A 14,550-nucleotide genomic window follows, 5' to 3' on the forward strand; every position below is an offset into this window, starting at 1 on the left:
GTGCCTCAGGATTTAGAAACAGCTCTGCGCTTCTCATGCAGTGTGCGACCACCTTTAAACTTACTCTTCTGTATCTTGCAACCAATATTAATATTCTCTTGATATTCAATGTTAATAAATTAACAATGTGCAGTGCCACCACACGTCAGAATAAATACTTCTTATAAGGTGTAATGAAATGTCATCAAACTGCCAGCAGCAAATGAAATTTTACGGTAGCATGGGGTGGTCAATCAGATGTGCCACTGTTACTGTTTATAATGCATTCTGATTTACACACCCTTTATTAAAATAGCTGGCAGTATATTCTGCAGTTCCATTCCAAACAAAGTCTGTTTTGTTTCATTGCTTTGACCTTCAAAGCAATAGTTCAACCAATGGAGTAATTTTACACAAACAATGGAAGTCAGGGGCATGAGAAGAGTTTTTGGAACTTCTTCCACTAAAACAAACAAGCAAAGAAAAAAAAACCAGTTCTCTTCGCATACCAAGTGATTGACAGGCCATTGACTGACACTCTGACCAATGAGAGCAGGCTTGAGGCGTGTTGACATGAGTAGTCCCACCCACAATGAAGAAATGCAGCATGATCAGGCAGAGGAAGATCAGCACTGTGTAGGTATAAAGAGCGCAAGGGGACATTCCTGAAAAAAAAAAAACGACCGAAAACACGTGAGTATGTGACTTACATTTTTAGTTTTCCACAATCATATTTATCAGAACGTGTAACTTACAAAAATGAGCAATGTTTATTGGACTTCACTGTGATTACTTTTCAAATCTGGACATAGATAAAACTATAAAGGTATGTTAGTTTGTGGGGTATATATTTTTCAACATTTATTCATTTAGAAGATATCTCTATCCAAAGTGATATCTAAATAATGAATGCTCTACAACACCAACAGTTCATCCTTAAAAAACAGTTACATTAGACGAAAGTCTAAACTGTAAAATTCCAAAATTGGTAAAATCTTATACTTTAAAAGGTATGTGGGGAATTATAAACTGATACTGTATGTGGGGTCCGAAAGTCTCCAGACAGTCAGATTTATTCTTTAGGTTTCCTAAATTATCAAATTATGCTAGAGAAAATGATTAGTTTTGGTTATGTCAGCATTTGATAATATAATTTATAAAGAAAAATGTTGAATTATACAAATAGAAAGCAAACTTTTTTTAAGGCTAGAGTGTAGGAAGTGCTTGGCTTTTTGTAAAAGTAGCCGTTATTGAAACATAATCCGAGGACATTCTTAGGAAATTCTCTGGAGGATTCCAAGATACTTTGTGGATGATTTGCTTCATAGATCTGTATGATATGCTATTTTCTGGTATAAATGAGAGTGCTATTAAACTGTGTGATTAGCAGAAAAATGTATTTAAAATTTGTACATTTGTTCATGCCCTGAGTTTGGAAGAAACAATTTGAAAATGACTTCAAAGCTCTGTTATGAACAATATTCCAAGAAAATTTGTAGGCTTTCATATGCATGACAGTATCAATATGGGTGTGTGCAGTTTGTGGACATTTACCACCTCTTAGAGAAATACATGTGTGGTGTATGTTTACCATAAGAACCCAGACAGACACCATGATGTGCACTTGTTACATTTAACTATTGCAACATGACATCCATATATTCAAGCTACACCAAGATCTATTGTACTATGCAAGACCTGGCTTGGGAAGCAATGAAATACTTGAATGGTAGAGATTATCAATATATTTTTATTTTTATTTGCTTACTTACTCATTTAAAGTAATAGTTCAGCCAAAATGAAAATTTCCTGAAAATTTACTCACCCTCAGGCCATCCAAGATGTAGGTGAGTTTGTTTCTCATCAGAACAGATTTGGAGAAATTTAGCATTCTGTCACTTGCTCACCAATGGATGCTCTGCAGTGAATGGGTGCCATCAGAATGAGAGCCAAACAGCTGATAAAAACATTACAATAATCCACAATTAATCCACACCTATTCAGTCCAGCAATTAATGTCTTGTGAAGTGAAAAGCTGCGTGTTTGTGTTAACAAGTACATAATTAAAATGTTTTTAACTTAGCTGCATGCAGTCCGTAAGTTTTGCCTATTTGTCGCCATCTCTGTTTGAAACCTGCAATTGCAGTTCTTTGCGAAATTATGTCCTTTATGTTGGTTGTGCATCTGCACGATTCCTCAGCGCAGATGAATCTAATGTTTTGAGGTCTATGTGTGGGTTGTCAGTCAACCACAAGTATGGATATTCACTGTACTTCGGAATTACAGATAATGTCTTTGAAGAAAAAAAAAGTTCTACATTAAATCACACTACCAAAGGTGATTAAATCTAACGGTTGCAAAGTTAGCTCAGATCATGTCAAACCGTACAAATTATTATTAATTGTATACTTTGTTCTTAAAGTGTTAATGCTAACATCAACATTGCATCAACATTAATTACGTGTTTTTAGTGTGTATTAGCATTATTTCAATTTCTGTACAGTCTAATCTCTAATTGTCATACTGTTCCAATGTCATTGAAAGAAATTGTTTTAACCTCAAAAAGCAATTTTAATGTTCCTTAGAACTCGTTTTAAAATGACAAGTTTAATTATTCCAGCTTCTGTAAGAAGAGGCTACAAATGATCTGCCACCTGCAGAATCCACTCACACCATAGAACATACTAGCCGGGAATCCTTCTTTGATGCAAAGACGAACGGCGGCAAACTCGTATTTCCTGCGGAAACCGACCGGAACCACTAAAAATAGAAAACATTATCACAAGCTTACCGTTGTGAATCGGGCTAAGGTAAGGAGATTTGTATACTGATTGGTTATGTACTGTACTTGCTCAATAATTGATTTTGGATAACAAAAAAAAAAAAAAAAAAAATACAGAATGCAGCTTTAAAGCGTTTCTATAGTGAAAAAGTTGTCTTGTCTGAATTAGGAGATAAATATGTACAGATCAAGTACCGTTTAAAAACCAAAAACAGTTATCAGTCTCACAGCAATCATTCACTGCAGAGGATCCATTGATGAGCAAATGATGGAATTCTAAATTTCTCCAAATCTGTTCCTATGAATAAACAAACTCATCTACATTTTGGATGGCCTGACAAATGGTACATTTCCAACAATGTTTTATTTTTGGGTGAACTATTCCTTTAAGCACTTTTTCCATAATGGAAAAAAAATTTCTATATATAATACTGAAAACTAGCACTAATTAAATAATAATAATGATAATAATAATAATAAACTACTACACTGATGTATAAATATAATAAACTACAATAATAAAAAAACTTAACATTTTGTTATCACCAAGCCCGTATAAGTTCCTTTCTTCTGCTTAACACAAAGGAAGATATTTTGAAAAATGTTGGTAACTTAACAGTTGCTAGTAGTCACTGACTTCCATAGTATTTCCCCCCCAATAAATTCCATTTTGCCAGAAACTGTTTGGTTACCAACATCCTTCAAAATATTTCAACAGAAGAAGGAACCTCATACAGGTTTGGAACAACTTGAGTAAATGATGACAGAATTTTCATTTTTGGGTGAACTATCCCTTAAGGACAGACTTAATTTCATGCAAAATATAAATTACATTTATTTATTTTTTTGGGTGAAATATGACATGAACATGGTCCTGAGAGATTATATGGCATTCATCCATATATATTTCCCTAACCAATTCACTACTAGAAAAAAAGCTTTTTATTGTGTGGCAGCTTAGTCATTATTTCCTCTTTCTAACATAAAACAGCATAATTTTACTGTTAATATTTTATATTTTATTGCTAATATTGATTTAATAACAGAGAATACATTCAGAGGATTAGCTGATATTGCTTTTAATCTGTATTTGCATATATATTGAAAGGTACATCAATATCACATTGTAAATTAATATGATGATGACATGATGTATCATGATGTATAATTTCATTGTCTTATTCTCTGACAGATCTAGATCAGAATGGCAACGCTTAACAGTATTGGAATACTGGATCCCGGAACTAATGATAGTCAAGTCTACCGTTGTACTTTAAAAGAACAATTCAAGTACATTCTCCTCCCAGTGAGTTACACTTTGGTGTTTGTGTTTGGTCTGGGGTTGAACATCACGGCCATGTACATCATCCTGTTTCGCACCAAACACTGGAAGCCCAGCACCATCTACATGATCAACCTCAACGTCTGTGACACGCTTTACATCCTCACCCTGCCGTTCCTCATCTACTATTACGCTGATAAGAACGACTGGCCGTTCGGTGAGCTGATGTGTAAGCTGATTCGCTTTCTCTTCTACACAAACATCTATGGAAGCATCCTCTTCCTCAGCTCCATCAGTCTGCACCGGTTTTTAGGCGTCTGCCACCCGATGCGCTCTTTGTACTGGATGAACAGCCATCGTGCTCGTTTGATTTCTGTGGGAATATGGGTGATCATTCTCATCTTACAGGCACCTATTCTTTATTTTTCCCAGGTGAGACATAATGGTAATGATCTGGTCTGTCATGACACCACCATCAAGGAGCTTTTCAATGACTTTCTGGTCTACAGCACGGTGGTGATGTTTCTGCTTTTTGTCCTACCGTTTGGGGTGGTGCTGTTCTGCAACGGCCTGATGGTGAAGAAACTTCTTGATCCCAGTGTTCTCAGAGAACCAATGTCACAGTACTCCAAACGGAAGTCAGTGAAGATGATTATTATTGTGCTCCTGGCTTTCATGGTGTGCTTCTTGCCTTTCCATGTGAACCGCAGTATATACTACACCTTCCGTTACCTGGACAAACACGACTGCAACATAATACGACTCTCCAACAATGCCTACAAGGTCACGCGACCTCTGGTCAGTCTCAACAGCTGCATCGACCCCATCCTCTACTTCATGGCAGGACAAAGCTTCAGAAACAGCATCAACAAGAAATCAAGAATAAAGTCTCACAAATCCCCTTCAGCATTACAGTAAAAAATCAGGACTTTTTAAAATGTCTTTATTTCATAGAATGACCCGTAAAGATCCTGGCTAGGATTTCTAAACTGCCTAAAATGTCCGGCTGTATTTGCGTTGCATTGCTTTGACTGTTTTCTGTAGATCCCACCTTCTTGGATGCTACGAATGGTTGATTATGCACAATGCCTGCACGCCATTGGTCAAACTACTTTTGTGTCATTACTTCTTTAACAAGTGTAAAAACAATGCCAGAACTGGACATTTTAGGCAGTGCAGAAATCCTGGCCATGATCTTCTTAGGAAATCAGAACTTTTCACACTGCGCTTAATAATTTAAAATATGTAGCTAATTTAGAATCAAGGTTGAATTAGCAACAGACACCCAATCGTGTGCCTTACCTGTCAAACGGTGACAGAAAAAAATCAGTTGGATCGAAGAGAGCATTTATTCCTCACTTATATAATATGCAGCTAATATAAATGATATAAAAATAGCTGCCTTCGAGCATGTAATAGTGCAACTCTTTGATGACAATGTGGCATTCTACTCAGAGCGCTTCCAAGCAGGGTTGCCAAGTTCTCGGTTGGTTTTGTTGCGCAGACCTGGCAACCCTGCTTCCAAGTCATCAGACTCGGAATTATGCATTTATCCGTCTAGATTTGGCATGCTCAAAGTCTAGTGTAACACGGCATAATTAACTATTTAAAGTGTGAAAAGCCCTATTGTTTATGTCAATGTAACATTTTCCTGGTAATCATCAGGTTATTGCATATAATCCGTCCAATAGCATGTGAGATCAAAATAGTGTGTTAGTATACTGAAAATGCCATAGCTTATACTGTTTTTTGTGGATTTTTAAAGTGCGAATTTCTTATGTATTTATTTTATAAAACATTTAAACTTAAAAATGCAAAAGCACATTATACACCACTCTTCAAAGAAGTTTTAGGTCAGTAATTGTTTTTCTTAAAGAACTGAATACTTTGAGCACACTCTTAAAGGAAAACACCACCGTTTTTCCATATTCCACTATGTTCTTCCATTTACTTAGACAAGTTGATATGTACCTCTCCCTTCTCAGTGCATGCACTTAATCGCTGTAGAGCGCAGCACCACCATGTAGCATTTAGCTTAACACCATTCATTCCTTAGGATCCAAACATGGATGAACAATTCTTTACTTTTCTTTTCCTTTTTCCTTTTTTTATGGAGTGTTTAAGTACCCATGGGTTTATGCAGATTGTTATTTCTGCGTATGTGTAATGTTTTATTATTTTCTTTTCTCCTGTCTATAATGTATTGTATTTATGGACCTTGTTTGTTTATTTGGTACAGTTTGAAGGGGGAGCTAGCCCTTATAAATAAGGAGCTATGGAGCTTATCATGCCAGTCTTGTTTGTTGAAAACTCAAGGAGAGACCCTGTTGCAAATTGGACCAAAGTATTTATTTGGTGTAGTCTTACTTTGCACATTGTTGCAGTTTGTTTTGTACAGTTTTTGTTTGTAGTCCAGTATGTGTCCATGGAATTTGTCCCCACCCTGCGGTAATAAACCACCTTTTTGGGGTTCACTGAACATCTGACCAGCTTGATTGTATTTATTTTTCTCTGACCACTGGGCAATCTCTTACAGGAACCATTTTGTGAAAGGTTTTTAATAGAACCAGTGTTTTTCTTGGTGCCATAAAGCACCTTTTCCGGTACTACAAAGAACCCTTTTTAAAGGTTCTTCAAAGAACCACTGAAGAATAGGTTTTTATGACCCCATTTCTTCCAGATCAATATCCTTACATTTATCATACTATATATTTTCTTTAATATGATTGTTCATAAAGTAATAAAAAAAGAAAAGAAAATCCAGAAGTAACAAGACGTGACAAGATGTATGATTAAAATGTTTATTGCATTAACAGTATACGTCAATGCAGTATACATCATACATCAATACCGTGTATGTGTTTAATAGGCATGTGCACAAGTACTAGAGTACTCAGACCTTACAGCAATGATTGATCATTTTTTAAAGTCACTACAATCATTAGGTTCATGATCAATCATCGCTGTCAAGTCTGAGTACTCTATGATAAGCTGACTTTATATATTTAACTTTTTCTGATTGGTTATGGCAGCATTTTGGGTGGTACCTGAGCTCTGACTAGTTAGTGTTAGAGCAGCATGCCATACAGACAATATCAAAACCACCAGTACTTGAAGTAAAAAACTGACAAAAATGTGTAATACAGTGAATACAGCAGATTAATGTCAGTTCCCCCATCATCCACTAGTATGCCCTTTTTCATCCCGTGGAAACTGCCTCTGGTGGTTCAAAGAATTCCCACTTACTTAAGTCCTTTTGATGAATGGTTGAGGCTGGTACAGAGGATCCCGTAAAAAAAAAAAAAGGGCCAATAAAAAAAATAAATAAATAATCATAGGTTTAGCACAGGTATAATGATGCAAAATGAGAAACAAAGATAATGGAAAGGTATTTTTAATCTGAACAGCAGTAAGAATATAAACAAAATCAAAGCAAGTCAAAGAATTTTGGAAGTTCATCCATCCATCTATTAACTATCCAAACCACTTATCCTCTTTAGGGTCTTGGGGTTGAAGCCTATCTCAGCATCTTGGGCCACAAATGCATCCAATTAATGGTATTTAAGCAATATATGTAGCATATTCAGACCTGAACCAGACAAATTAAAGATTCGATCAGGACCATGGTTGAAACATGAGGAGCCGAATTCCACAGAAAGGCAACAGGATGTTGTAAATCAACTCCTAGCACCACAACTCCGCATCGTCAGCCAGCGCCCAACCACGGGCTTCCCAAGACGTCACTTCAATGAATACTGAACTTCCAGCCAATCAGCAACCTTGGGAAACCCCCTTTTCAACGAAAACAAAGGGAACCCCCGTTACACAGGCAACACAAGTAATGTACCTCCAGACTGAGCTGAACTGGTTTATCTAATATAATTTTAATCTCATTGAGGAACTCAATGCGAGGGTTAATTAAGTGACTGATGGTTGTTCATGTCTATGCAATTTCACGTATTGCTGTAAACTTGGGATTTTTACATTTTCATTCTCTTAAACTCATTCTTCCCTAACTTTCTATCCTCCTGCAACTTGTGTGAATGTGTGAATGTGTGTGCTTATCTTAGATTAGTTTATATGTCTTAGATTTATCTAATAAAGGCTCATTCATATTGAAAAGAGAAGTATCTTGTGTTTTGTGCTCACAAGTTAATGTCTTAAACTGCCTATCTTGTTACTGTGCTAGTTAATAGTGTTTTCACTATATATTAATATCCAGTGCAGATTGGATGTTATACGGCTCGTTCAATGAATCGCTTGCCATTTCAGTGATCAGCCGTGAAACAGTGATTCTGTTCAAATTCCCTTTAAAATCTTAAATGATTCCCTTTGAGCTAAATTGACCTGTTTCCCTTACATATAAGCTATAGTTTACAATTTTGTTCATTTTTTGTAATTATTTTGGAAACGTTATAATGTTTTTGTAAAAATTTTGGAAAAACAAATAAAAATCTCTTCTGCTCTTTTGGTCTGCATTTATTTAATCAAGAATACAGAGAAAATATTAATATTTTTAATATCATTACAAATTAAAAGAACTGTTGTCTATTTTAATATACTGTAAATTGTAATTTATTCCTATGATAAAAATTTTAATTTTCAGTATCATTACTCCAGTCTTCAGTGTCATATGATCCTTCAGAAATTATTTTAATATGCCGATTTGCTGATTTTTACATTTTTTTCTTTTAAAAGAATTTTACATTTCTTATTCTTAAAACAGTTGAAAACAGTTTTTGCTTTTTAACATTTTTTTTGTGGAAATGGTGATACCTTTATCAGGATTCATTGATGAATAGAAAGAATAATGAACAGCATTTATTAAATTTATTAAACAATTTAGTAAATAGAAATCTTTTCCAACATTATATGTCTTCACTGTTACTTCTAATAAATGTAATGCAGCCTTGATTAATAAAATATTAATTTCTCTCTCTTTTTAAACACAAATGTATTAATTTCTCTCTTTTCTTACCACAAATGTTTGAATGGTATTGTTTCCATAAAAATGTTAAGCAGCAAAAACTGTTTTTTAACATTGGTAATAATCAGAAATGTCTCTTTAGCTGCAAATCAGCATATTAGAATGATCTCTAAAGGATCGTGTGGCACTGACTTATGAGGTATTTTAAATTGTAAATATATTTCTGTTTTTACTGTATTTTTAATTAAATAAATGCAGTGAGCAGAAGACTAACATAAAAAAACATGTTAAAAAAAACATTTTAAAACATCATACTAATCTCTAACTTTTGAACAGAATGTTTGAGGATTTACTTACTAGTCATATGGGTCATAGCGCCTAGGAGAAGGTCTCCTCCAACTCTGCTGAACAGCCATCATCATAAAAGAATCTAGAAACATAACATGCCATTTATCACAGAGCCAAAAATATTTAGTATACAGGCAGGTTTATTTAAAGGAAGCAAGCTAGAGCAGAAGTGAAATGCAGAAAATAAAATAATTGTTTATATATATGTATATTCATTCCAAGTTGGCAGCACATGCACACGCACCGGCTTCTCTCTCTCCCATCAGAACGTTTTTTTGTCTTAGAGTCGCAGTGTCTTTGTACATCTTCATTGCGTCTACCTGTCTTTAAGCATGCATACAGTTGTAAGTTTCTGCTCGATGTCGGCAGATACACATTTTTAGAGTTAAACTTTGTGCACGGCGAAGAGCTGCGGGATCTTGGTCTGCTCCGGAGGCATACACCATCACCAACCCTCACTACTGCATCTTGCCCACAGCGGAGGCATCACAGGCGGCATGAGAAGAAGCAGAAGAGGGATAAGCGTGGAGTTATCTGGGTTAGGCTAACGGCTAACCCACACAAGCCAGCTATGCCCACCATCATACTGGCTAACGTACGCTCTTTGGACAATAAACTGGACTACATCTGACTACTACACTCAACTCATAGGCCAGTAAGAGACTGTTGTGTTCACGGAAACATGCGCTATTCATCTTGGTCAGCTGACTATTGAGTGGACAGAGTTCTCGTCGAGGGAGGTAGGTTCCGTGGTGGCGGGCTTTGTGTTTACATCAATGATGTGTGGTGCCGCAATGCTGTTGTGGTCTGCAAACACTGCTCAACCCTGGTGGAGTTTATGATTATTAAGTGCCAGCCATTCTATTTACTGAGGGAATATACAGCCATACTGCTCTTTGCTGTATACATCCCTCCCAGCTCCAACAACAGCAACAGGAGTGAGGCACTAAATGAAGTGTACCAGTGCATCAGTGAGTAGCAGACAGCCCACCCTGATGCTTTTCTAATTTGCTGGGGATTTCAACCACGCTGACTTAAAGAGTGTGTTCCAAAAAATACACCAACACATAGACTTTCCAACACGGGGAAACAACACTCTGGACTTTGTTTACACCACCCAGAGAGGAGCTTACAAGACCCTACACCTCCCCCACCTTGGTGCCTCAGACCACATCACTGTCATGCTAATGCCTGCATACAGACCGCTCATTAAAGTCGCCAAACCAGTTCACAAACAAATACAAGTGTGGCCGGAAGGGACGTCAGAGGCAATTCAAGACATTTGTAATGATCACAAAGACCATCACTGTCTGGGACAACCAGAAGCCGTAGATGACAGGGGAGGTCTACAGACTTCTGAAGATGCGGAACGCTGTCTTCAGAGCTGGAGATGAGGTGGGCCTGAAGACAGCTATGGCCAACCTATCCTGTGGCATCAGAGAGGCTAAGAGACAGTATTCCAGCAGGGTAGCCCATCGATTCAATGCAGAGACACTCGAAGCATGTGGCAGGGTATACAGGCCATTACAGACTACAAGCCCCCAACATGTACCTGTGACATCACCATCTCCCTAATGAATGAGCTGAATGCCTTCGCTCGCTTTGAGGCACAAAACAGACTACAAGCTACAGAAGATTCCACCTCCTCCTGCTGACCAGGTGATGACGCTGTGCCCGGACAGCGTGAGGAGATCCCTCAGCAGGATCAACACATGCAAAGCTCTGGGTCCAGACAACATTCCTTGGCGTGTACTGAGAGACTGTGCCATGGAACTCACTGATGCCTTCACAGACATTTTCAACATCTCATTAAGTCAGGCTGTTTTCCCCACATATTTCAAAGCTACTCATTCCAGTCCCCAAGAAGCTGTCTCCATCCTGCTTCAATGACTACCATCCAGTTGCACTTTATCCTATTCTCATGAAGTGCTTTTAACGCCTAGTCATGCACCATATTAAGTCTGCCCTCCCCCCTCTCTGGACCCCTTCCAGTTTGCATATCGGTCCAACCATTTGATTGATGATGCCATCGCCACTGCCCTTCACTCAGCACTCACACATCTAGACAAAAAAAGACTCATATGTCAGAATGCTGTTCATAGACTTCAGTTCAGCATTCAACACAATCATCCCTCAACAGCTCATTCACAAACTGGTCCAGCTGGGGCTCAACACTTCGCTGTGCAACTGGCTGGTGGACTTTCTGACTGGAAGACCTCAGCCAGTACGGGTCGGCAGCAACACATCCAGCACCACACTGAACACTGGGGCTCCCCAAGGATGTGTGCTGAGCCCCCTCCTCTTCACTCAGCTGACCCATCACTGCACACCGTCACACAACTCCAACCTCTGACAACAATCTCTCTCTGAATGTGGAGAAGATGAAGATGGAGGAGATTGTTGTTGATTTCAGGAGACTGCACACTCAACATGCTCCTCTGACCGTCTATGGTGCGACTCTGAAGAGAGAGTGAGCAGCACCAAGTTCTTGGGTGTGCACATCACAGAGGACCTCTCCTGGACTGACAACACTGCAGCACTGGCCAAGAAAGCACAGCAGCCTCTCTACTTCCTCCACAAACTGATAAGAACCAGAGCCCCAGCCACCATCATGTACACCTTCTACAGAGGCACCATCGAGAGCATTCTGACGAGCTGCATCACTGTGTGGTATGGCACCTGCAATGCGTCCTGCCGCAAGTCACTTCAACGCATAGTGAGAGCAACTTAGAAGATTGTTGGTGTCTCTCTCCCCTCCCTCCAGGACATTTATGGAACCCGTCTCACCTGCAAAGCCCTCTGCACTGCAGGTGATCCCACCCACCCGACACACAGCTTCTTCAGTCTGCTGCCATCAGGGAGGAGACTGCGGAGTCTCCAGGCCAGGACCAGCAAACTGAAGGACAGCTTCATTCATCAGGCTGTCAGGAATCTGAACTCCCTCCTGACCTTGGAGAGAGGCCTCCCCTCTTTTGCCCCACGCACCACTGAACTCTGAACCCCCTCCCCTCTTTTGCCCCTCCCCCAGGTCCTTCCACTCGATTCAATGACAGCAGAGACACTCGGAGTACACCCCCTCCCACTAACAAACTGTGACCTGCACCAGACACTGTGCAGCATCGGTCTGCTCACTACCTCATTCAACTACCTCTTCAGTCAGTTAAAATAAAGAACTGCTCTCTGACCTTTTTGAGACTTTGATCAGACTGAATAAGCTCTTTTATCTGCACTGTTTGTTTACTTAACTGGTTTCCACTCTATCTGCCGTTTGGCTTGAGCTGCTTTATTTAACTTTATTTTATTTTTTAATTTTTTACATGCTCTTATTTGTAGAGTTGTATTTTTTATTTAATATGTATCTATCTGTATTTTTATGCTCTACTGTTAGTGTTATCTGTATGCACCAAGTGTCTGAGAGTAATGCAATTTCAGTTCTCTGTATGTACAGTATGTGCTGTACATGTGGAAGAATTGACAAAAAAGCAGACTTTGACTTTGAGATGATATATATATATATATATATATATATATATATATATATATATATATATATATATATATACACACACACACACACACACACACACACACACACACACACACACACACACACACAAACCAGCTTCTTAAAATAACAGGATGAACATATTTCAGGTTTGTGTCACTCAGGTTTGGATGTCAAAACCTTCCTAAAAAACCTGTAATATAACAGATGCATGGTGATATAAGAAAATATGTTCTGAGAAAATGCATATGAATGTATTTAAAGAGCTTTCTCAGCTCACCTGTGTTTCCTGCATTTCTATTAGCAGCTCCCTTCAGAAACTTTGAAATTTTGGATCTTCTCTTCTGTTGTAGCGATTATATTATCACTTCTGGAACCACAGAACAATTTTTTATCAATATTTGTTTACCATGAAAGATAAAAAAACGTTTGAACAAATATTAGATTCAGTTAATTTGCGCTCCTTGTAAGTGACGCCTCCGATTAACAGAACAGCGCATATTTTAGGCTAAATAATTTAGACAACTTTCCATAAACCATTGACAAACTGACAGCAAACCCTTTAAAAAGCTATCAAAACCTCTCATATACACATAAAGATAAACCTAAATTCTCATTAAAAAGAGCTCAAGCTATAGAGTTAGCTTACCTTGCCTGAAAACAGTTGAGATGCTAACGGACTCTTTCAAAGTTTTCTGTTAAGTAAATATTCAACAAAAATGTGTTACATGTAAGAAAGTGTCGGGAACAGTTGTATGTGATATATGTGTGATTTTAGGGACTAAACTCACCTGAAAGCAGTGAAAACAGCAGCGAGAGACAGTTTGTCAGTTGGTGTTGTCGCCCCGTTTCCATGACAACTCCCTCCGCTCCAGCATTTGAATGAGCACTCACGCCCATAAAAACATGTCAAAGTCATGCAGCATTTGCATAGATAAACCTCTAGAATTAAAACACTACATTAAAACTGTACGTTCAGAACGACAACATCAACATCTTTAAAACGTGCTAGTTTAACATGTCATACAATACTGCTATTGTACGTTCAGAACGACAGTAATTGACCTGAAAGGAAAAACTCACCACATTAACCAATAGATGTCTTCTATGGTGAATTTTTCCTTTCAGGTCACTTACTGTCATTCTGAACGTACAATAGCTGTATTGTATGACATGTTAAACTAGCACGTTTTAAAGATGTTGATGTAGCTGTTTAAGGGTGAAGTTTAAATTAATTTGCTACTTAGATTTAAGCAGATGTCACAAACTTTTGTTGTGTTCCATGGTTTGGACTAACTTGTAAAATAAAAACTGTCAATTTATTAAGAAATTTCAGGTTTTTCTTAAATTCTTTTTCTCTCTCTAATCAAAATTTTTCAAACAAAACACGTTTTCTTAATAGACTATTGTTTGAAGTTGCAATCACTTTAATTTGAAAATTACTGCATCACTTTCCATCCTTCACTCTCAAGATAAAGGTATAAAACTGTCACTGGGATGGTACACTTTTAAAACATGTACCTTTAAAGTGTTGTAGCCAACAATTTGGGGGTAAATAAGTTACAAAGATGCATCTTTTTGCTTTTGTACTTTAAAGTACCAGCCATTTTACTTAAAATTAGCTAAACACTAATCTAGCTAACAAACCCAGCATTAGCTAAACATTCCTACTCTGTAACTTGCTTGTATTACTACAGTAGCACATGGATGTTCTGTAGGCCCTATGT

The 14,550-nt window shown here is 37.8% G+C and overlaps 1 protein-coding gene across 2 annotated transcripts; it reads left to right on the forward strand.

Moving 5' to 3' along the window:
- Positions 1-619: 619 nt before the first annotated feature.
- LOC109078091 (P2Y purinoceptor 2-like) lies at positions 620-6,522 on the forward strand. Of its 2 annotated transcripts, none has more exons than XM_042775714.1 (2): positions 620-676; positions 3,954-6,522. In XM_042775714.1, the coding sequence occupies exon 2, from the start codon at positions 3,966-3,968 to the stop codon at positions 4,959-4,961; it is 996 nt and encodes a 331-aa protein (XP_042631648.1). In that variant the 5' UTR covers positions 620-676; positions 3,954-3,965; the 3' UTR covers positions 4,962-6,522. The 2 variants fall into 2 exon arrangements, with proteins under 2 accessions (XP_042631648.1, XP_042631649.1); XM_042775715.1 differs by having other exon boundaries at positions 620-672.
- Positions 6,523-14,550: the final 8,028 nt, after the last annotated feature.

This window comes from Cyprinus carpio, chromosome A18, assembly GCF_018340385.1.
Source record: "Cyprinus carpio isolate SPL01 chromosome A18, ASM1834038v1, whole genome shotgun sequence".
NCBI classification, from domain to species: Eukaryota; Metazoa; Chordata; class Actinopteri; order Cypriniformes; family Cyprinidae; genus Cyprinus; species Cyprinus carpio.

Coding starts and splice junctions, on each gene's coding strand:
- LOC109078091 (XM_042775714.1), top strand. CDS start 3,966: ATGGCAACGCTTAACAGTATTGGAATACTGGATCCCGGAACTAATGAT.